Source organism: Myodes glareolus, chromosome 7 (assembly GCF_982192425.1).
Source record: "Myodes glareolus chromosome 7, mMyoGla1.1, whole genome shotgun sequence".
Lineage (NCBI taxonomy): Eukaryota > Metazoa > Chordata > Mammalia > Rodentia > Cricetidae > Myodes > Myodes glareolus.
The window spans coordinates 81,198,284-81,220,077 of record NC_142032.1 but is presented as its reverse complement, the minus strand read 5'-3'; the positions used below and the strand labels follow the sequence as shown (position 1 = coordinate 81,220,077).

Here is a 21,794-nt window from a genome sequence, read left to right as displayed (position 1 = left end):
TCATTAGCCGGGATGTAGACACAGAGAGAAAGACAAAGATAGGAATAAACAGATGTACACACACACACATACACACACACACACTTTTTGTGCACATGTTACATGCATGTAGGTACGCATGTGTGTGAGAGTATTCATGTGTATGTGTGAGCATGTGTGCGGAGCCCAGAGGTCAACATCAGATGTCTTATTTGTTCACTCACCAACTTATACACATTGAGACAAGGTCCCTTAGTGCCAAAGCTCACTGACTTGGCTAGTCTAGCTAGCCAGCTGGCTCTGGGGAAGCTCTGTCTCTGCCAGCAGGTGCTGTCACTATGGGGGAGGGGCTACCACACCTGCCTTCATTACAGCATTACATGGGTGCTGTAGATCCAAATTCCAGTCACACTTGCACAACCAGCACCCACTGAGCTACCTCCCCAGGCCTAAGTATAAGTTTGAAAAAGATTTTAAAATGTGTTTTATATTTAGGTGTGAGTGTGTATGCTTTAAGTACGTATATGTGCACCACGTGTATACAGTACCGTGGAAGCCAGAAGAGGGCATCAGATCCCGTGGAATAAGAGTTACCGGCAGTTAATAAGCTGCCCGAAGTGGGCTGGGAACCAAACCTGGGTCCTCTGAAAGAGCGTAATCACTCTTAACCACTAAGCTCTTCGATAGCCCTATATATACATTTTTAATATTAGTGTTTGTTGTTTTTAAGTGTATGCAGGTGCGTGTCTGCATGTGGGTATGTGCACATGAGTGCAGTGCTCTCAGTGGCTAGAGATGCTGGACCCTGGAGCTGGAGTTACAGACAGTTAGAAACCATCTGATATGGGTGCTAGAAATCGAACCCTCTGGAAAAGCAATGAGTCTACTTAACCACTGAGTCATCTCTCCAGCCCCCAGCTTTTAGATACTTTTTCAAGTTTTTAAATTATCTTTTTTTGAGAGTGTACTATTTCCTCCTTCCCTTTTCTCCTTCTAAACCCTCCCACATACCCTTCTTTGTTCTTTGAATTCATAGCCTCTTTTTCAATAATTGTTATTGAAAAATTATTCAAGAAGGTATGTGTCACAGATATGCAAATACCACACCATTTTATATAAAGGGCTTGAATATCCATGGATTTTGGTATCTCCTTGGGGGCCTGAACTAATCTATGACATCAAAGGATGAATACATTTCAAATGCACTGACTTTTTTTTCTGACCAGTTGCCTTCATTCTCTACTTCTGCTAGTAGTTTAACTAGGTTGAGGTCCCTCCTCTCCCCCAACAATCTCATCTTATGTAGTTCTGGTAGACATGACTCTTCTTCATGTTCAAGGAAAGGAGTATGTATGCACAAGACTTAGGCCTGGCTAATCAATGTTCCTGGTCATAGCAATTGTTTCAGGGAAAAACATATGATCATAATTTTTAAAAAAAGATCCCATGGAACACTGACTCTCTGGAACAAATTCAAAGGTTCTTGCCCCCTTCACACGGACTTAGGAAGGTACAAGGCTACTGTTTACTGTGAAAATCTTGGAGCCATGGCTGATTCAGAACAGAGACAATGTTGTGGTAAGAGACCTAAAAGATGAAACCCGGATCTCAGCAGTGCCACCTGAATTTAACCCAGTTACAGTTATTATAATCTATGTTTTTGCTCATCAATTTTATTGATTTCTGGGTTGTTGGGTTGGTTTTTTTCCCCAGTTTTTAGAGATATATTTTTAAGTTTATGAGTGCGTTGCCTGCATGTTTGTCTATGCACGACGTAAACGCAGTACCCTCGGAGGGCTCCAACAGGAACCCTGGAAGTGCAGTTACAGAAAGCTGTGAAGCACCACGTGGGCACCGGGAACTAAACATAGATCCTCTGCAAGAGCAGCAAGTACTCTTAACTAATGAGCCATCTCTCCTTGCCCTTACTTCTGTCTTTTATTCATATAGAATTTGGTAGCTCTCAACTGTACATCTCTGACCTCTGCCTCAGATTTGAATTTATTTGGTCGGGGGCTTGCTTTGGGCACTTACCTCTACCCTCCAAGATTAAAGGCATGTGCCATCACACCTGGATTTAGCACTTTTCTTGCCCTTTTCCAACATAGAAATCTGATAAAATTCTCATTATAGATTTTATACACACACATACACACATACACACACACACACACCACATGAGGCATAGATTTTACCAGTCTTTGGGGAGACACTGTGTTCCACATGTCCATAACTTCCCCTTCTCTGGCTCTTATGGTTTTAGAAGTTGGAGCACTAATCCAAATGAGGATTCTTTTCCTTTCTTCAGGAGCAAGACCCACCTCGTGGCTCTAAAGGGCACAGGTGAATGTGTTGCCAGATCGAGGAGCCTATATTCCAGAGGGGGAGCTCTGCATCCTTCTTATAGGTCAATGTCATCCAGGGCATGGGTGACCTTTTGCAGCCCTATGGCTACTCCTGTATTAGAAAGAAGTATGAAACTGAGATCTGAGGCAAGCATTGCTCCAACCTCAGTCTCCATTGTTCTAGAAGCCCTATTTTAAATGAAGGTCTGGAGGGAAGGGGAGAGGGCTCATTTGGAAAAGAAAACCGGAGTTTGGATCTCTAGCACCCACAAAAAAGACTGGGTGCAGCAACATGAGCCTGTAATCCTATCACTGAGGCGGCACTAGCAGGAAGACACTTGGGGCTTGTTAGCCAGCTAGTCTTGTTGAATCAGTAAGCTCCAGTTTCAGTGAGACACCCTAGCTCAGCACAAAAATATTATAATAATAATTATAATAATAATAATATGGAGGTAATAAGGGCACTTATTGCCAAGCCTGAAGTCATAAAGTAGATCCCCAGAACCCACATGGTGGAAAGAGAGAAAGGTGAGAAATTGCTCCCTGCAGTTGTCCTCTTACCTCCATACATGTGTCATGGCACACACACACACACACACACACACACACACACACACAAGGGTGACTGGGGGGAGCAGAATCTGCTTTCCAATCCTGGCCAGTCTTTAAGTTCAGAACCTTTCCCCAAGCAAACTGTCTATTCCTTTGTTCAAAAATTAGCCTTGGGATGCTGGACTCTCCTGGCTTTAGCAAGCAGAAGGACAGCGTCTGTCCCAGCCGGGACACGTGCAACCCTGTAGCTGATTAGCTTAACAGAGGTCCGGGGAGGAAGAGCTCACTCTCCTGCTGGTGTGTATCTCACCCTGACTTTCCCAGAGGCCTCCCTGGGAGGAAGCACCGGGACTTTCAGCACCCGCTGGCCTGCTCACATTTCCCTTTCCCATTTGGGGTTAAGGATGGACTCACATAAACATGTATATGGATATAAATATATTTTATGTTATTCTCGTGAAATGTGAGGGGATTGTGAGGAACAGACATCAAACTGCAGAAAGTGAATCTTGAGATTGGCATAGATGGAATCTTACAGACAGTGAACATGGCTGTTCACACTTGGCACTGAGCCTCAGACCATCAAAAATATGCTCATAGTTATGTGTATTCTAACCAGGCTCAATTTATTAAGGCCATGGATCTAAAACCCCAGCCCCTCCTAGACTTTAACATAATTTACACAATTACCAGATTCCATTGTTGCATTTATGAATTCAGTACATCTTCTCTAAAGCTAACGATGGCTTTCTGTTTGTTCTTGTATTTAGCTGAGTTAGCTTGTAAATTCGACCCAGTACATTCTCCTAAATATTAACACCATTTACAAATTTGGTTAATAAATATCTCCCTGGCATTGGCATTTTAACTACAATTACAAATCGAAGACTCTGAAGTGTTTCAGATAACTGACAATGCCAACTTATTGCTCAACGGCTAACTGTTAAACATTTAAACATAATTTACAAACTTCCATAGTCTGTAATTATTAACCTGGAAGTTTTAGAGCATTTAGTTCCTCTATATCTTTGACTGTGAGCCAAGCCTTTAATGGCTGAGCCGCCTCTCCAGTCCTCAGTTTCACTCAGAATCAATCAAATAAATCAAATATTTTTAATTAAACCACCAATATGTATGTCTTTGTTTTCTTGAAACGGGGTCTTGCTATGTAGCCCAAGTTGGCCTCAACTTCCCCATCTAATTGTGGATATTAGAAGTTGTCTTAATTAGGGGTTCTATTGTTGTGATAGTCCAATGATAGGACACATTCTTCCAGAGAATTGTCTATATCATGACCAAAAGCAGCTTGGGGAGGAAAAGATTTATTTCTGCTTACAGTTTATAGTCCGCCATCCAGAGAAGTCAGGGCAGGAATTCAAAGCAGGAACCTGGAGGCAGGAACTGAAATTGAGGAATGCTGCCTACTGGTTTACTCCTGATGGTTTGCTCAGCCAGCTTCCTTATAGCACCCAGGACCATCAGTCCAGGGCTAGCACTGCCCACAAAAATGGGCTGGACCCTCACATATCTATCAAGAAAATGCACCACAGGCCAGTCTGGTGGGGGCATTTTCTCAGTTGAGGGTCCCTCCTCCTAGATAACGCTAGAATGTGTCAAGTTGACACAAAACTATCCAACACAGAAACAGTTTGGAAATGATGTAGCAGTTCTACCCCCCCCCCCCATACACACAATGCCTTAGACACCTGCATTGGGGCCCACAGCATCTGCTTTGCCTTGTCTTAAGTAGAATTATTTGTAAGGCCTCTACAGGCCAATGTCTTCACTTTGGTGGGTTGTGCCCTCTCTCTCTACTTGGTCAAGTACCTTGCTCCTAATAACAGCCCTTTCTCTTCTCTTCATAAGCTGATGGTGATTTCCATCAGCGTCCCGAAGTTCTGTCTTTAAAAATAGGCACAAACTGGGCGGTGGTGGTGCCTTTAATCCTAGCACTCGGGAGACAGAGGTGGGTGGATCTCTGTGAGTTTGAGGCCAACCTGGTCTACAAGAACTAATTCCAGGCCAGTCTTCAAGGCTACAGAGAAATCCTGACAATAAATAAATAAAAATAGACACATGCCTTTAATCCCAGCACTTAGGGGGCAGAGGCAGGCAGATCTCTGAATTCGAGGTCATCGTGGTCTACAGAGCAAGTTCCAGGAAACCTCGTGTCAAACAAACTAAAGCAAAAAGCCCTATTCAGGTGTGGTGCACAGTCCTGTAGTCCCACCTCTTGAAAGGGTGAGGCAAGACAGCTAGAAGTGCAAGTCCATCCTCCTCAATATACCAAGTATGAGGCCAGTCAGTCTCAAAAAAACAAACAAAAAACAACAACAAACAACAAAAACTCAAACCAAAGCATCCACTGGATCTTCTCCTGCTACTAGCCCAGGATAGACACATTCCTCCGGAGAGTTGTCTACATTTACTCTCTCCACTCTCTACCTCCTATTCCCCCATTCTTTAGCCCTCTCTGACACTGTAGGGAGACCCCTGTTGTCCGCCTCCAGCCATACTCCTTTCCATGAAGCCAAGGATACACGGCACCAGCATACAAGGGCATCTTCAGACCTCAGGCTGACTAGAATTCTGAATACTCTGTCTAAATGGTGCCAGGTCTCTCAGGGTCTGGGGGACAATGTTCCCATACACAATGGCTGTGGTATATGTATTTTCATGCCTAAAAGATGTCTGTTTGATGAGCTGGTTGTTGGAGAAGTATATGTAGATGGATTTTTGTTTGTCTTTATTTTTTTTTTTTTAAAGGCAGGGTTTTTCTGTAGCTTTGGAGCCTGTCCTGGAACCAGCACTTGTAGACCAAGCCTGGCCTCTAACTCATAGAGATCTGCCTACCTCTGCCTCCTGAGTGCTGGGATTAAAGACGTGCGCCACCACCGTCTGGCTATGTAGAAGGATTTTTAAATGAAATGAGAGAAAAGAAGGAAGACACGGTCAGGGCCCAGCCTTTGCTACGTCAGTCCATTCCTTGAGGAACTGAGGAAGTACACATTCTAAACTCACCCTCTAAATACATATGATAAATATTCATTTGTCAAAGTGGAAGGACAAGGCTTTGCTTTCTTGCTAACACTGATATTCAGGCATATGGAGACCCACAATTGGCTGTGTGTCCTGGGCCCACCCCAATCCCATTTACACAATCCTGTGAAATCCTCCTCACATGCCTTCCATGTGTTTGTCTGCGCGCTGCTACTCGGTGGCATTTGACCCTATTAGTCACAGTCTTCTCTGGCCGGTCCACCCTGGATTTGACTCCTATTTCTTCCCAGTTCTTCTGTTTCCTCCTCTGAACACTTCCCATAAATATCAGGTCATCCTGGGGTCCATCCTCAGATCTCAATTCCTTAGCACCTAAATCCTTTTTTGGGGGTGTGCAAAAGGTTTCTGTCTGTTCATATCAACCACAGACTTGGGGTACCTCTAGACTCCTGTTTATCCTCTCCACCTGCCTGTTTAACAGACACCCCAGATTTTGTAGGTCCAACCTAGAATTCTTGATATCCCCTAATAAACCGTTCCTTTCTCTACACTTTCATTCCCATTGTCTTTCCCAGCTCAAGACATTCCATTACCATCTCCCCAGGTATTTAGCTCACACGTCTACAAGTTCTGGACTCTCCTTTGCCCCCCATGTTATTATGTATGTCTGTGTCACTGATTTAACAGGGGCTCCAAAGAACAACATAGGAGGAAAAGTTTAATTTGGCTCATGCTTTTAGGGGGCTCTGGCCGAGGCTTTTGCCCCCCTGTGCTTGAGCAGAACACCATGGTAACAGAAGTATGCTGCACAGTAATATTGACCTCAGAATGGACCAGAAGCAGAGAGAGACCAAGACAGAAAAAAGGAGGGACCAGATACCGTCAAGGACTGTACCCCCCCCCCCCTCCAATCACCTACTTCTTTCAGAGGCTTCTACCTCCTAAATGTTCCAAAAATTCCAAAAGCAGTAAAAAACACTTACACTCTCAATACTAAGGGGGCTCTAGCGGAGGGTTGAGAGTTTGTAGCCCAGGCTATACAGAGATCCTGTCTCCTAGCCAGTCACTGATCTCGATTTCTGCTGCCACCGTCTTCTAAGTCACCGTCGTTCTCCTGTGCCCTGTTTGCATCTCCTTCTGTCACTTCTGCTCATTGTCCTCCCCAAGGGCCACCTCACAGCAGCCTCACAGTCATTGAAAATCACACGGCAAACCACGCGAGCTCTCTACTTCAAAATCTTCCTTTGACTTCACATTGAAAACGAAACCCAGACTCCTCAGTGTGGTCCACAGTCCTAGAAAGACCTGACCCCTGCTGGGTCCACTATGTGCTAAGCCCCTCTGTGGAGGTTCCAACCACAGGAACTTCCTGCCTAGTCTTTAGTATCAGTGCCAGGGCTTGAAATTAGTGCCTTGTGCATGTTCTACCACTGGACTACACTCAGTCCTAGCTGGTTCGAATATCCCACACTTGTTCTGGTCTTAAAGCCCTCACAATCTCTTTATTTCCCATGTCTGGACTGTGGTTTTGTTCCTTCAGGCAATTTAGAAATAGACTTGAGTGCTGTCTCTTTGAAGAGGTCTTCAGTCTAAACTTACCGCTTCCCCCACACCCTTGTGTCTTATCACCATGACCAGGTTAATTTTCTTTATAGTACCAACTTCTTTATGAATTTTTTGGAAATTGTGTGTGTGTGTGTGTGTGTGTGTGTGTGTGTGTGTGTGTGAAGTGTGTGTGAATGTGGAGCACACAGAGGCCAGAGATTGACACTTGGATATCTTCCTCTGTTGGTCTCCATATTGTTTTTTGAGACAGGGTCTCTCACCAATTCTTGAGCTCACCAATTCAGTGAGACTGGCTAACTTGCAAGCACTAGGGTCTGCCTGTCTCTCCTCCGGCCAGCACCAAGGTTACAGGTGCACACCACCACTCCTGCCCTTTACGTGGGTTCTGGAAATCTGGACTCAGGTGCTCATGCTTGCACGGCAAGCACTTCCCTGAGTCATCTGCCCAGCTCTCCCCTCCTCCCTCCCACACAGCTGCTTCTGCTTCTTCTCCTTCTTCTTCTTTTTTTCTTAAAAGGTTTTAAAATCCTATTAAAGAGCTGGGGTTTTAGTTGAACATCTGTTTAGCACACAGAGGCCCTGGATAGCAAAAATAAAAGGTCATTCTGGTTGTGCATCTGTGCACTGTTTGGTTTCCGTGTTACCAAATCACCCACTGCCAACAGACTTCAAGCCCCATTAAAGCATAGACTTCATCTCCCCTAAGGCCTATGACCTCCCCAGCCATGAGCTTTTAATCATGTTGACAGGACCAGTCATGAGTTCCCTCCTGTGGAGCAGACCTCAAAGCCAATCTGAAAGTGATTGTTTACCTTCCTGTCACTATTGCACCAGCACACACCTCTTTCCTGTTGGTGTTATAGCATATGGGGTCCAGTGCTGGGCAAGGCCATTAATGCCTTTTCTCAGATTCAGAACCCATTCCACCGCTATGAAAGCTATCCAGCAGGGAGGACGTTTTCCAGTTAGTTCCCTAATTTCTTTATGTTGTACAACCAAAGTATATGATGGAGAGACATTGTCTTCAAGGAATAAGGTAGAGAGAGGTCTCCTATTCTGGTTTTCCCGCGTATGCTTAAAGGCATACATGTCCATATATCCTCATGCATGCAGCATACGCTAAATAAATAAGTAAACAAACAAACACATTAGTTCTTTTAAAAAGAGCCAAGAAAGGGGGGAGCAGCGCTCCTGAAAATGAGAATGTAATTACAGGCAGCGTGTGTGTTTTCTGTATGAATGTTACATGCCAATCGCGTTCTTAATTCAGAATCTGCTATCTCCCTCCTAGGTGGGATATGCTCTGAAATCTGCTAGCTTGCTTTGCCCTTTACATCCCCAGCATCTTGTGTAATTATTGGCACCTTGTAGGTGTGTGTGTGTGTGTGTGTGTGTGTGTGTGTGTGTGTGTGTGTGTGTGTGAATGTGTGTGTGAACAGGTAAATGGTTAAGCGAATTAGTCTCTGGTCTGGGGAGATGACTCAGTGGTTAAGTACACTTCCTGATTTCCCGGAGGATCTGCGTTTGGCTCCCAGCACCCACCCCAGGTGGCTCACACCCACCCTAGATCTCCAGTTCTAGGGAATCTGGACCCCTCTTTCAGCCTCCAGGGCTGCACGTAACAGACACGCTCAGACACATAAATCTTGTTTTAAGATTTTTAAAGCAAATGAATTTCTGGTCTCTCTTGCTCCCTTTCTCCTTCCCTCCCTTCCTCTCTCCCTCCCTCTCTCCCGCTTGCTGTATAAGGAAGGAGTGGAAAGGGGTGGGAGTGGGGAGGGGGCTTGCTCACATTGGGTAAGCACTCTGTCCTTGAGATGAGGTGTTGCTACATAGCTCAGGCTGACCTCAAACTGATGACCTTCCTGCCTGCACCTCCCAAATGTTGGGGTGACAGGGATGTGCCACCATGACTCATGGCTCAGTCTCTGTAATCTGAAATGCTGTGTGTCATATTTGGTCTCTTTTGAGATGGTCCTCTTGGAAAAACTGAAGCACTGGCTATTTTTAGCTTTGTTCCCTTGTTTTAAAGACTCCTTTGTCTTCTTGCTTATATAAGAATAATAAATTCAAACTCACCCAGCAAACATTCAAATGGTTTTAGGATTTAGCATCAGGAAGGCAAGCAAAATGAGGATAGAAACTGGCTGCCAAATTTGGCAGCCTACAGGATCTTGATGGTGTTACTGGAAGCCACATTACCGGGGCGGAGGCAGCAGATGCCAGACTGCAGAGGTTTGAAAGGGAAGGAGCCGTGAGGATCTGCAGCCTGAATGCTGGCCCGAAGGATCTGCAGCCTTGCATGGCCTGAAGGAGCAGGAGGCCTCCATCTCCTGCCACAATCAAATAAAGAGAATACTTACAAATATTTTTAGTGCTCCCACTTCGAATTTAGATTTTTTTTTTTTTTTTTTAGTGTTTTTATTCCTTGGGGCAGGGTCTCTCTCGCAGAGCCAGTGCTGGCCTTGAACTCCCTGTGTACTCAAGGCTGACCTTGAGTTTCCTCCCCCTTCTGCTTCTTCCCAAGAGCGGAGGTTACTAATGTGGGCTGCCACACCCAGTTTATTCAGGGCTAGAGGTTGAACCCAGGACTTCCTGTATGGTAGGTAAACACTCTACCAACTAGCTGTATTCCTAGCCCTTTGTTTTCGGTGTTTGTGTGAACGTTTATCCCGTGAGACAAGAAGAGACCAGAACTTTCACGCTTAAAGGGAACCAACAGACAAGACTAGTTGCATTCAATAGTTGACTTTCATGGAAGTACTTGTTATACCAGCCTCTGCATTTCTATGTGTTTAGTTCTACTGGTGTTCTTTCTGAGATAAGTTAGCACCTGTTGGTCTAGAACGAGATCCTCCTGCCTCAGCCTCTTCAGTGCTGCAGCTGCAGCCATGTACCCCAATAAACTCTGATCTCTGTACCCCAGTGAACTCTGATCACTGTTTTGCTGGTTTTAAATTTCAGAAGGTGTAATGTGACTGAGTGTTTTGCCTGTGCACCATGTATGGCTGTGCACCACGAAATGGGGATTGATGGGATCCTCTAGAGCTGGAGTTACAGATGGTTGTGTGAGCCTACTTGTGGGTGCTGGGAATGAAACCGAGGCACTCTAGAAGAGCTGCCAGCAGTCTCAACTGCTGAGTCATCTCCCCAGCACCTTAATTTTTTAAAGTGATACCCTTTCTTCAAGAAGGTAACAGCTAAAAGATTGAAATTCTGATAGCTCAATTAATGGACATAGCTAAGTGGCATTTCTCTTAGACAGTCATGTAGAAAAGAGAACCAGGTACTAGTGACATCTGGCAATGTCCCAGCAGCCTGATGGTAGGCAGGACCTTAGAAACCACCTGGCTCTAAGAGCCAAGTGGTGGTAGCTCACACCTTTAATCCCAGCACTCGGGGGGCAGAGGCAGGTGGAGCTCTGCGAGTTCAAGGCCAACTTGGTCTACAAGAGCTAGTTCCAGGACAGGTTCCAAAGCTACAGAGAAATCCTGTCTCGAAAAAAACCAAAACGAAGAAGAAGAGGAAGAGGAAGAGGAGGAGGAGGAAGAGGAAGAGGAAGAAGAAGAAGAAGAAGAAGAAGAAGAAGAAGAAGAAGAAGAAGAAGAAGAAGAAGAAGAAGAAGAAGAAATAACCAACTGATTCTAAAGCTGTCTGTCAGTGTTGTTCACAAAAGAAGCAGCCACATAAGGTGACTCATGAAACCTATGAGTCCGAAGAGCCGAGGTCTGCAGTGGCATCTCAAATGAGCCCAAATAGCCATGAAAACGGCTGCACCGGACACGGCGTATGATCTCATCATCTTCCTGCAGCGTGGGTACAGGCTCACTGCACATGAGCTGGCGTCGTTGGCTTGCATTTAGGGGCTTCGATGGTTAGTGAATTGTTGCTGTTGTATTTCTGCTGTTTTGTTTGAGACAAGGTCTTAGTTCTGGAACTCTTTACATAGACCAAGCTGGCCTTAAACTCGTAGAGATCTACCTGCCTCTGCCTCTGCGGTGCCGGGGTTAAAGATGTGCATCCTTCCACATCTTTCCACTTGCCTGTGGATGCAGCCTGACCAGTGCCCTCAGGCTTCTGCCACTGTGACTCCATCACAGCCTTCAAGTGTTTCATCACAGCAACGGGAACAGAAATGAAGACAGGGACCTTGTATAAAATTATTCTTTAACATTAGTATTGAATTACCACTTGCCTGGCACCTAAGACCTTAAAGTGGGCAGTCTGATTCCAAAGGCCAGCCTTTTATCCACTGCATTCAGTTGCCTGCCCTGGGACCCTCGAAACCAGCTTCCATGCCTGGCAGCATATCCTTCCTCCCCAATCGCGTTCTCTCTCTCTCTCTCTCTCTCTCTCTCTCTCTCTCTCTTCCAGTCTCCCTCTCTCCCTTCTCTACTCTTAAACTATACATTTAAATCCTCAGTAAGTATATCTCTATTCTAGTCAAAATACTACGCTTGAGAGTTTGGTTTGGTTTTCTGGTGTTGAGAACCAACCTTGGGTCTTGCATATACTAGGAAAATGCTCTTATTACTGAACTAGAGCCCCAGACCAAAGATGGGTTATTTTTCAGTTCCATTCTTTGCTTTGTTATAGTAGGTTTTCTTCAAGGAAAGGGACACAAGCTTGCACCGGAAGTTGCACACGGTGCATGTTTCACGGGGAAACACGCTTGGGCTCTGTTTGGGGTGGGGGATGGGTATTCAGTGGCAAATGACTGACCTGCAATTCCTTCATTTCCCAGGTGTGGAAACTGAGGCCCGGAGAGGTGATGTGATTTGCCTAAAGTCATGCAACTAGTGGCAGAGCCCGGCCTCGAAGCCAGGTGTCCTGGATCTCAAGACACCCCCCTGCCTGAGGAATGGAACAGGTAACGTACCTCACAATGGGGGTCTGGGTCAGTCCTTGCAGCCTGAGGTGCCTGCTGGGTACTGGGTAAGCAGAGGAGTCAGCCGCTCCCAGTCTGACACACTGAATGGGGTTGAAGTCAAAGACTTGAAATTCAGCCCCTAAGACCCAGAGACAACAGCTAACAGCCATACCCCCAGGTAGATATCCCCACCTGAAGGTGGTTCTTCTCTGGTCATATACACATGTCCATCTCCAAACAGCTTGGCCGTGACTTGTCTGGCCATTCTGCTGCTCAGGTTCTCATCAATGCAATTCCCGGTGTCATAGAAGGCAGTGACTGCTTGCAGAAGATGCGTGGGGAGGTCAGAGGGAAAGGGAATCAGGGAGACCCACTCGGAGGCTCCTCTGGAGATCCAGGAGGAAGCCAGAGAAAAGGCTAGCTGGGGGGGGGGGGCACGGTCTGCTGGGTCGGCATGGCATGCCTTGGTTATTAGCTGGTATAATTGGTCAGTAGGAATGCTGCAAGATAGACAGGAAATAAAGCCCACCGAAATGGGAAGGGAAAGGGACCCTGGTTTCATATATTTCCACTTGTTTCTATGAAGGAATTTCTTAAGCCAAGTATCGGCAAGGTCATATCTCACTTATGGTAACCTGTAACAACCACCTAAGTTACTCTAAGTGAGATATAGCCTGAGTGTTAAATGTAAACCTTGATACCAGCCATTGATGCTATGTATCCATATCTCTTAAGAATTGTCATTTTTTTCTATTCATTCAGTGGTTATTTATTGAGAACCCATTATGTGCCAGGAATATATCAAGTATTCTATATAAATATCCTTAGCCCCCCCCCCCCCCCAGAATTCAGTCAGAAGAAGGTGTCCAAATAAGCTAGTCTCTTGGACAAGTTAATGGGACAAAAAGGCTTAGGAGAAATGACTCAATTCAATACTATTGATCCAGGTTAAAGCTTCAAAAGACTGTATTTGTAGGTTGAGTTTGCCTAGGTCCCTTTGAGATTTTTCCTTCCTGGTGAACACCCCGGAGGACCTACCTGAGCTGATATCTCTGGCTCTGGCATTCCTGATAGAGCAGACACCTGGGCACACACTGTAGCAAAGAGACCCCGGGGAAAAGGCTGGCAGAACAGAATGCTACAAAGGAACATCTTAAGCAGGTAGTAAGGTGCCAAAGGATCATGGCATTTTGTTACAGGTGTGTGGTTACTCACTGAGGGAGCCTAGAAGCATCTACCCTCCATGGGATTGACAAGCAGGGTGTGAGCAGCAGGCAGTGGGTAGTAAGTGGTCACTGGGCTAGGGTCCATGAATCACTGCCGACCTCTGCGAGAAGAACATTCTATCCCGTTTGAGGTGTTGGAATGAGGATTCAGGTAGAGGAAAAAGGTGCTGCGGCCTTGAAACTAGAGAAGAAGGCAGGATTATCAGAGGCCGGGCACAAGCTTGCATTCTTACCTAAACCTGAATATAAGGTCAGACTGAGCATCCAAAACCTCCAAGTCCCTCTTGAACAAGGACAGACTCCATCCCAGTCACACAGCCCTTTGGCCTGGGCTACAGAGCAGGGAGGATGAGGGAACACCCATCTCGAGGCATCCAAGCAGGAGAGGAAGAGGGGGGAGGTAACACTTGTTGCTCCTTTCCTTTTGTCTGTCTGTACAAATCCCCACTAGTCCTTTCACAGTTGCCATGACAACTACATCTCCTGAGAGTCCTTTTCATTAATTAACCCAGGTACTCATTCCCAAACTCAAGAGGACATTTTCTCGACACTGTTGATCAGGGCCAGCGCTCAGCACTAAGCTGTTCCGGGATCTCCGGCTGGCCATCTTGGGTACCCCCCAGCTACGCACCATTCGTTCATGCTTGTAGCTCCCCTGTCTTTGGAATTCATCCTCCACAACACAGTCTTTCCCTTTTCTACATCCCCTGCCTTCCAGTCTCTGTCATTCTGTTCCCTCTGGAGAGTTACCTATCTCACTGGCTTTGGGGCTTGGCACACCTTCTTTGATTGTCTACGAGCCACCCCCTTCAGAGGCAGCGCAGTGCAGTTAGGCTCCAGATTCTGCTGTTTGGCTCTATTTGCTGCAGAGTCAAAGTCCCAGGAGTCGGCATCTAAGGTCTCAGGTCCACCACCAGATGCTTAGATCCAGGCAGGTCCTTCCATTTGGGGGCAGAAGTCAGGTGTCTCACAATGTGTTCTTGTTCAACATAATCTCAGGAGCTGACTCTCCCAAGAAAAGAGGCGTTAATAGCAGGGGAAGGGATTTTAGGTTTACATTGCGGAATAAAAGGAAAACATAAACCACCTATTCATTCATGCCTGTATGCATGTATTTATTTTGTAGTGCTAGGGACCAAACCCAGGGCCTTCAGCATGGCAGGTAAACGTTGTGCCCCTGAATCACAACCCCAGCCCAGCAGTGCAATTTTCAAGTGTTTAGTAGTTGTGTGTTTTCCAATGATAGAAGCACATACAATTAATTTAGGATTTCTATTGAATCTAGCACTTCTAAAATACCATGGCAACATGTGATCAATATAAAAATTAGCCAGTAATATGTTCCTCTCCGTTGCTCTTTTAAATCTTTGAAATCCAGGATGATTTTTTTTTTTAACTCTTAACAGCTCAGCTCAATTATGCTGCTAAACTTCTAAACTTCCATTGGAGATATATGATCTACATTTATATTCACAGCTGAAAAAGAATGACATACCCGTGTTGTTCTGGACACATGGACACATCTTCCCATTCGTGATGCCATTGCCCAGTGGATTTTTGCTTTCTAATCTCAAATATGCGTTTCCGTCATAGCCGTCTTTGTAGCTCTTTTGTTTTTATTTTTTGCTTTTGTTTATCAAGACAGAGTTTCTTTGTAGCTTTGGAACCTGTCCTGAAACTAGCTAGCTCTTGCAGATCAGGCTGGCCTCAAACTCACAAACTGATAGAGATCCGCCTGCCTCTGCCTTCTGAGTGCTGGGATTAAAGGTGTGCGCCACCTCTGCCCAGCCTTTGTAGCTCATTTTTGTCACAACTGTATGAACTTGTAGCAAAAGCTTGTCTGCTTCAGCAGGTTTATTTTATTTTAATTTTATATACGCTAGTGTATTGCCTGCATGTATGGCTGTGTGAGGGCATCAGATCCCCTGGAACTGGGGTTACGGACAGTTGTGAACTGCCTTATTGGTGTTGGGAATTGAACCTGGGTCCTCTGGAACAGCAGTCGGTGCTCTTAACCATTGAGCCATCTCTCCAGCCCATTTCATCAGTTTTAAAACTGCTTTTGTCCAAACTGTGTCAACACACGGTCTCTGGCACCAACTCAACACTGAGAGCGTGGGGTGCAAAGGGAATCATATACAGCAAAAACAACTCACAGCTTATTTGTTTGTTTGCTGGTGTTTCTGGTTTTTTTTTTTTTTTTCAAGAAAGGGTTTCTCTGTGTAGCCCTAGCTGTCATGGAACTCACTCTGTAGATCAGGCTGGACTCAGAATCACAGAGTTCTGTCTGCCTCTGTCTCCTGTCAACTTTTGTTCATATCAGCAATATGTTCTTCAAAGTATTCTTGTTGATTCTGTAGAAAACTTACATACTAGCTGGGCGGTGGTGGCACACACCTTTAATCCCAGCACTTGGGAGGCAGAGGCAGGTGGATCTCTGTGAGTTTGAAGCCAGCCTGGTCTAAAGAGCTAGCTCCAGCACAGGTTCCAAAGCTGCAGAGAAACCCTGTCTCAAAAAAACAAAACAAAACATACAAGCAATATATAGATAGATAGACAGACACACACACACACACACACACACACACACACACACACACACTGTTGGCCCATCATCACTGAAAATATTATGCATATAGCTTCATGGATATTTTTTTAAAAAGATTTTATTTTATTATTTTATGTATCTGGGTGTTTTGTCCGAATGTCTGTCTGTGAAACACATGTGTGCAGTGCCCGTGGAGGACAGAAGACGGTGTTGGAGTTCTTAGACCTGTTACAGACAATTGTGAGCTGCCATGTGAGGGCTGGGGATCTGGGTCCTCAGGAAGGACACCTGTGCTCTTAACCTCCGGGCCATGTCCAGCCCTGGATTCGTGTTTGAAAGTGCACCAAATCATCCTAACTGATTTGCACCATGAAAGTTATATCTCAATATAAATTCCAATCCTTTTCTAGATAGGGAAAAGGAAATGTTTCCTTCCTTTTGCGCTTCATGTTTATCTTCTTCACGTCTACTGTAATATTGACAAAAATAACAGCGAGTGCCGTCATTTTCTGTCTTCGGCTATTAAGTACCTGGCAAAACGTCTTTTTTGTTTCAAGGAGATCTTGAATTGGAACTGACAGTCCCATGAGGCTTTGTGAAATCCGTGCACAATTCAAGCCGCGAGCGTTGGCTTGGTCCCAACGTTCCTCCGTTCGCAGCCTTGTACTCCCTTCGGGGGAGGTTCCATACATTGACGGTGAGTCACCGCATTGTACATACACACTGAACAGTTTTAGCAACTGTATCCATGACACGTTCTCGTCTGCTCCTGAAAGCCGCGCAGATATTTTGAGTATACATCATACGGTGGGATGAAGCAATAAAAGGAAACATCAGTCTCCCTCCTGTTTGGAGATCCCGATGAGTCTGCATTTCTGGAGTACCATCTGGCATGTCAGGAACAACTTTCCCATAGCGATCTGAAAACTCTTCCACACCGAATGCGAAAGATTACAACAATCCTTTCCACAATTGTGACTTGGCAAGGCTTCTTGATAAATTTGGAAGGCATTTAAGAGTGACTATGCCCAGTTTTCATTGGGCACTGTCTCCGTTTCCTTTCTGTTGCTGTGATTTGAAAACCAAACCAGGGGCTGGAGAGACGGCTCAGTGGTTAAGAGCCCTGGCTGCTCTTCGGGAGGACCCGAGTTCCATTCCCAACACTCACACGTTGACATTCAACTTTCAATAAGTCCAGTTCAAGGGGATCTGATGCCCCCTTCTGGCCTTCTTAGGCACTGCATACATATGGTGTATAGCCATACATACAGGCAAAGCACTCACACATAAAATATAAACAAAGCTTTAAAAAGTAAATAATAAATCATTGATATATAGTAGATAGATAAACAGGAAGCAGCCAGTATACTTTGGAGATGGCTCAATTAGTGCTTCACAAATATGAAGACCTAAGTCTGATCCCCAGCACCCACTTAAAAAGCCGCGTGGGGCTGTGCACGACTGGAGTCCTAGCAAGCAGGCTTTGCTCACCAGGCTGCCAGACTGAATCGGTGAGCTCTGAGACCCTGTCTCAAAAAATAAAGCGGTGCGTGATTGAGGAAGGAAGACATCTGACGTTAATATCCAGGTTTGGTTTCGTTATTTTTATTTGTTCATTTGTTTGTTTGTTTTTGTCTATTTGGCACAACAATTCGAGTTATCTGGGAAAAGGGAGCCTCAGTTGAGAAAATGGGAAGATGTCTTTATCAGACTGGCCTGTAGGCAACTCAGTGGGGGCGTTTTCTTATTTAACGGTTGACATGGGAAGGCCGCTGGATAGGTAGTCTTGACTGGCGTAAGGAAACAGACTGAGCAAGCCATGAGGACCAAGACAGTAAGAAGGCTCTTCCATAGTCTCTGCTTCAGGTCCTGCCTTCAGGTTCCTGACTGAGTCTGGCATCCCTCAGATAATATACTGTGACAGGGACCTGTATGCTGACACACCCTTCCCTTTTCAAGTTCTTTTGGTCATGATCTTTATTGAAGCAATAGAAAGCAAACTAGGAGAGTCAACCCCTGGCCTCTGAACTTGACACATGTATGGCAAGCAAATGCACCCACACATTTGACACACACACACACAGACACACACACACAGACACACACACACATACACACACACATAGACACATAGACACACACACACAAGTGGCTACCTCTGAACTTCTGTGGAGGGAGAAAGACAGCCCAGATCGACTTGGGTTGGGTAAGAAGTTGAGCCTTCAAGTATTACTTATATAATTAAAATTAACTTAGAAGAAAGAACTTAAGAAAGAGGAAGTCATGACAGAAGTAGAAAACTGAACAAAGAACCCAATTAAATAGAACTAATTGCAGCACACATTAGAAGGCGGCTAAATAAGTTATCCCATGGCACAATATTTAATACAAATGTCAAAAGGAAGACTTCAAAGGGAAGATACACAAATTACAGGGTGGCCTCTCCGTAAGTCGAAAATGGGAAATGCCAGGCAGTGATCAAAACTAATCTACGAAGCTTTTTGCCACCAGCACTTGGCTACCAGCCAGGGAACACATCCCAAGCTACTGCTGTTGCAGAAACTTGCGATTGCAGGACCATAAGCATCCAGTCTTCCTGCTCAACGCCATCCCGCACGGTGCTTGTTCCTGGTCCTTCTTTCAGGCCCAGCCCCACTGTTCCTTTCTTCCTTTGGCTTTCTCTTTTCTCATTACGTAGATTTGCGTGTTGGTAAATGATAATTGGATAACAAAACCCAAACAACACAGCCTTCCTTTGGCGTGGGACAGGAGCAGGGAAATAGTTGATAAAGCCTGTATAGGACACACATGGATGCATTTAATTCTTAATTCAAACTCAAAATTACCCTAACCCCTCCTGGCACTGACTAAATAAGTTAGTCAAGAATGATAATTGAATTAGGAGAGGTGTGAGAATCATCTTGAACTCTGTTGAAAAGCACCCTGAACTCAGAGCTTCTCAGCAGCATTAACTGAGTTGAAACGGTGTTTTCCTCAGCCAGGTTTGCGGTCGCTCTGAACTCTTTAAGCCCAAGATGTGTGCCTGAGAGTGAGGCACAAATGGACAAATCCTAAAAAATAGAACACTGACAGCACAGGACAGCGTGATTCATGCTGCAAATGACAGGCAGAGGGTTTCGACCTCGGGAAGGACAAAGCGCGAGGCCACCCAGCGGAACGGCGCAGACAAAGCTGGGCAGACGAGAGCCTTTTATTGCTTGCTTTGCCGTACTTCCAGGCCTGCCTAATGCAACGTGAACCAGAAGTGCCCAAAGACAAGACAAAGGATGTCTAAAATAACCAGAAGACAAAAGTAAAAGAAACAGAACAGCCACGCTAGCTGGAGGGAAGAGGACACGCACACAAAACATCCGAGACAGAGCGTTATTCCTTCTTGGAGAGTACAGTCTCCCCAGCATGGTAACATTCACAGGGTCTATTAGTGAAAAAGCATTGACAGAGCTAAAAAAAAAATTTAGATATTGGGCAGGCAAAATGGCATGATGGGTAAAAGGACCTGCTGCCAAGCCCGACAGCTGGAGTTCAGTCCATGGAACCCATGTGGTGGAAGGAGAGAACCACTCCCATAGGATGCTCCCTGACCTCCACGCGCATGTCATGGTATGTGAGCGCACCTACATATACACAGGAACACACAAAAAATAGATGAATAAAATAGCTCAGTAATAGACAATGTCCACAAAAGTGCAATTCTATTTTTAAGCATATCCACTATAATCGCTGCCTGTTTCTGTTGCAGGCGCAATCCTGGGGAGCTGTTCCCCTTCACGTAGCAGACACTAACCATTCAAAAGACTGGAAACCGTTTTCCTTACTCTGGAGCATGTTAAGACACCTGGCACCTACTGGAGACCAGATTGCTGACAACGAAGTAATTTAATTGGACGTTTGGCAATGGTTCATTTTGTTTATCTATTTATTATTTGTTTCATTTTATTGTAATTAAAGAGGGCCAGGGAGATGGCTCAGTCAGCAAAATAATTCCACAACCTCAGTTCGACTCCCAGAGTCCACATAAAAACCTGCCCGTGAGCTGGAGAGATGGCTTAGCAGTTACGATCACTGGTAGCTCTTGCAGGGGAACCTGGGTTCTGTTCCCAGCACCCATGTGATAGCTCACAACCACCTGTAACTCCAGTCTCAGGGAATTAGAAACTCTCTGATTTGGCTTCTGTGGGTGCCAGGTACACATGTAGTTCATAGATCTACATGCACGCCAACACTCGTATACATGAATTATATAAAAGCTTAAGAAGAAAAAGGAAAAAAATCCTGTCTCTGGAGAGGTGGCAACAAGTGGATCCCTGGGTTCACTGATCTGGCTTTCTTGGTAAGCTCCAGGCCAGTGAGAAAGCCTGTCTCAATACAAATAAAACAGCACTTGAGAAAAACAACACTACATAAACATATGCATGGGGACCCTTAAACATGCACACACATACACAGAAACTGAAGACATGTATCTTATTCTGAACCTTATCTTGAAGATATTCTTGGATCCAGGAACACGGGCACAATTCATATATACTGGCCGAGTCCATTATCACTACATGCATGAGAAGGCGCCACTCCAATGCCAAGTGTAGCCTGAGACATCAAAGAAGCATGCGCCTTTCTCCATGACACCCTCCTGGCAGGCCTGGTGTGCAGCTCCACGCAGAGTGCTTGCCTGACGTGTGCAGATGGTTTGACACCCACCCCGCTGCAGCTCAAAGCAAACAAACAAGTGGATACCCTGGCAAGGGCTGTTGTCGTACCAGATGTTTATTGTTTCATTATTTTAACTTCGGCGCTGCTGAAACCAGCTTCTGAAGCTAAGCGCTCTTGCCGTTCTCAGACTTGGACAAAAAGAAAGAAAAGATAGGAATATGTAAAAGTTAATTTTCTGTTCTGTAGCATCCAACATAGTTTTTGTTTTTGTTTTTGATTTTTCTGAGACAGGGTTTCTCTGTAGTTTTGAAGCATATCCTGGAAACTAGCTCTTGTAGACCAGGCTAGCCTTGAACTCACAGAGATCCACCTGCCTCTGCCTCCCGAGTGCTGGGATTAAAGGCATGCGCCACCACCGCCTGGCCCAACATAGTTTTAGAGTGCTTAGAATGTTTTGGAACTCTAGCCAGAGCAGGCGAGATGGCTCAGCAGGTAAAGGCACTGGCCTCAAAGACCGACGACCTGACTTCCGTCCCTAGAGCCCCTGTGCTAGGAGAAGAGTCCCCTGACGTCCCTCTACGTACCGTGGCACATAGTAACTAAAAGTAAGTATTCGAAAAACTTTAGAAATCTCTTTAGATCAAAGTCCATGTTTTGTATTGTAAAAGCATTTAGATTGTACCGCTTATATCTTAGAGTGTTTGGGGTGGGGGCCATTGAGTTGATTGCCCCATGAGCTTCAAGTGAAGCCTTGCCAAAGAACATGGAAATGTTAAAAATGTTGAGAAGTCCCAAACCAAGCAAGAGAGCAACTATTCCCAGTCAGACAGAACAGAATACAATAATGTAAATATCTTAAAAATGGAATTGACAAACACAAGATGGTAGATAAGCAAGAGTGTACATGCTTTTCACACATATAGAACACATATAAACACAGAAATATGTGAGGACAAATGGAAGCCAAGTGGTTCCCAGGGCAGGTGTTATAGAGTCAGGTACTTGATAGAAGCAAATAACAAATTGTATCAAGTTAA

The 21,794-nt window shown here is 45.2% G+C and overlaps 1 protein-coding gene across 3 annotated transcripts in view; it reads left to right on the top strand.

The window, feature by feature from the left end:
- Tnrc6a (trinucleotide repeat containing adaptor 6A) overlaps positions 1-21,794 on the top strand; it is a 167,758-nt gene that overhangs the window by 16,616 nt on the left and 129,348 nt on the right. For all 3 annotated transcript variants that reach the window (XM_087908484.1, XM_087908482.1, XM_087908487.1), the window contains exon 2: positions 12,187-12,312. In XM_087908484.1, coding sequence (XP_087764610.1) covers positions 12,233-12,312 — 80 coding nt within the window. In that variant the 5' untranslated portion in view covers positions 12,187-12,232. The remainder of the gene's footprint in view (positions 1-12,186; positions 12,313-21,794) is intronic.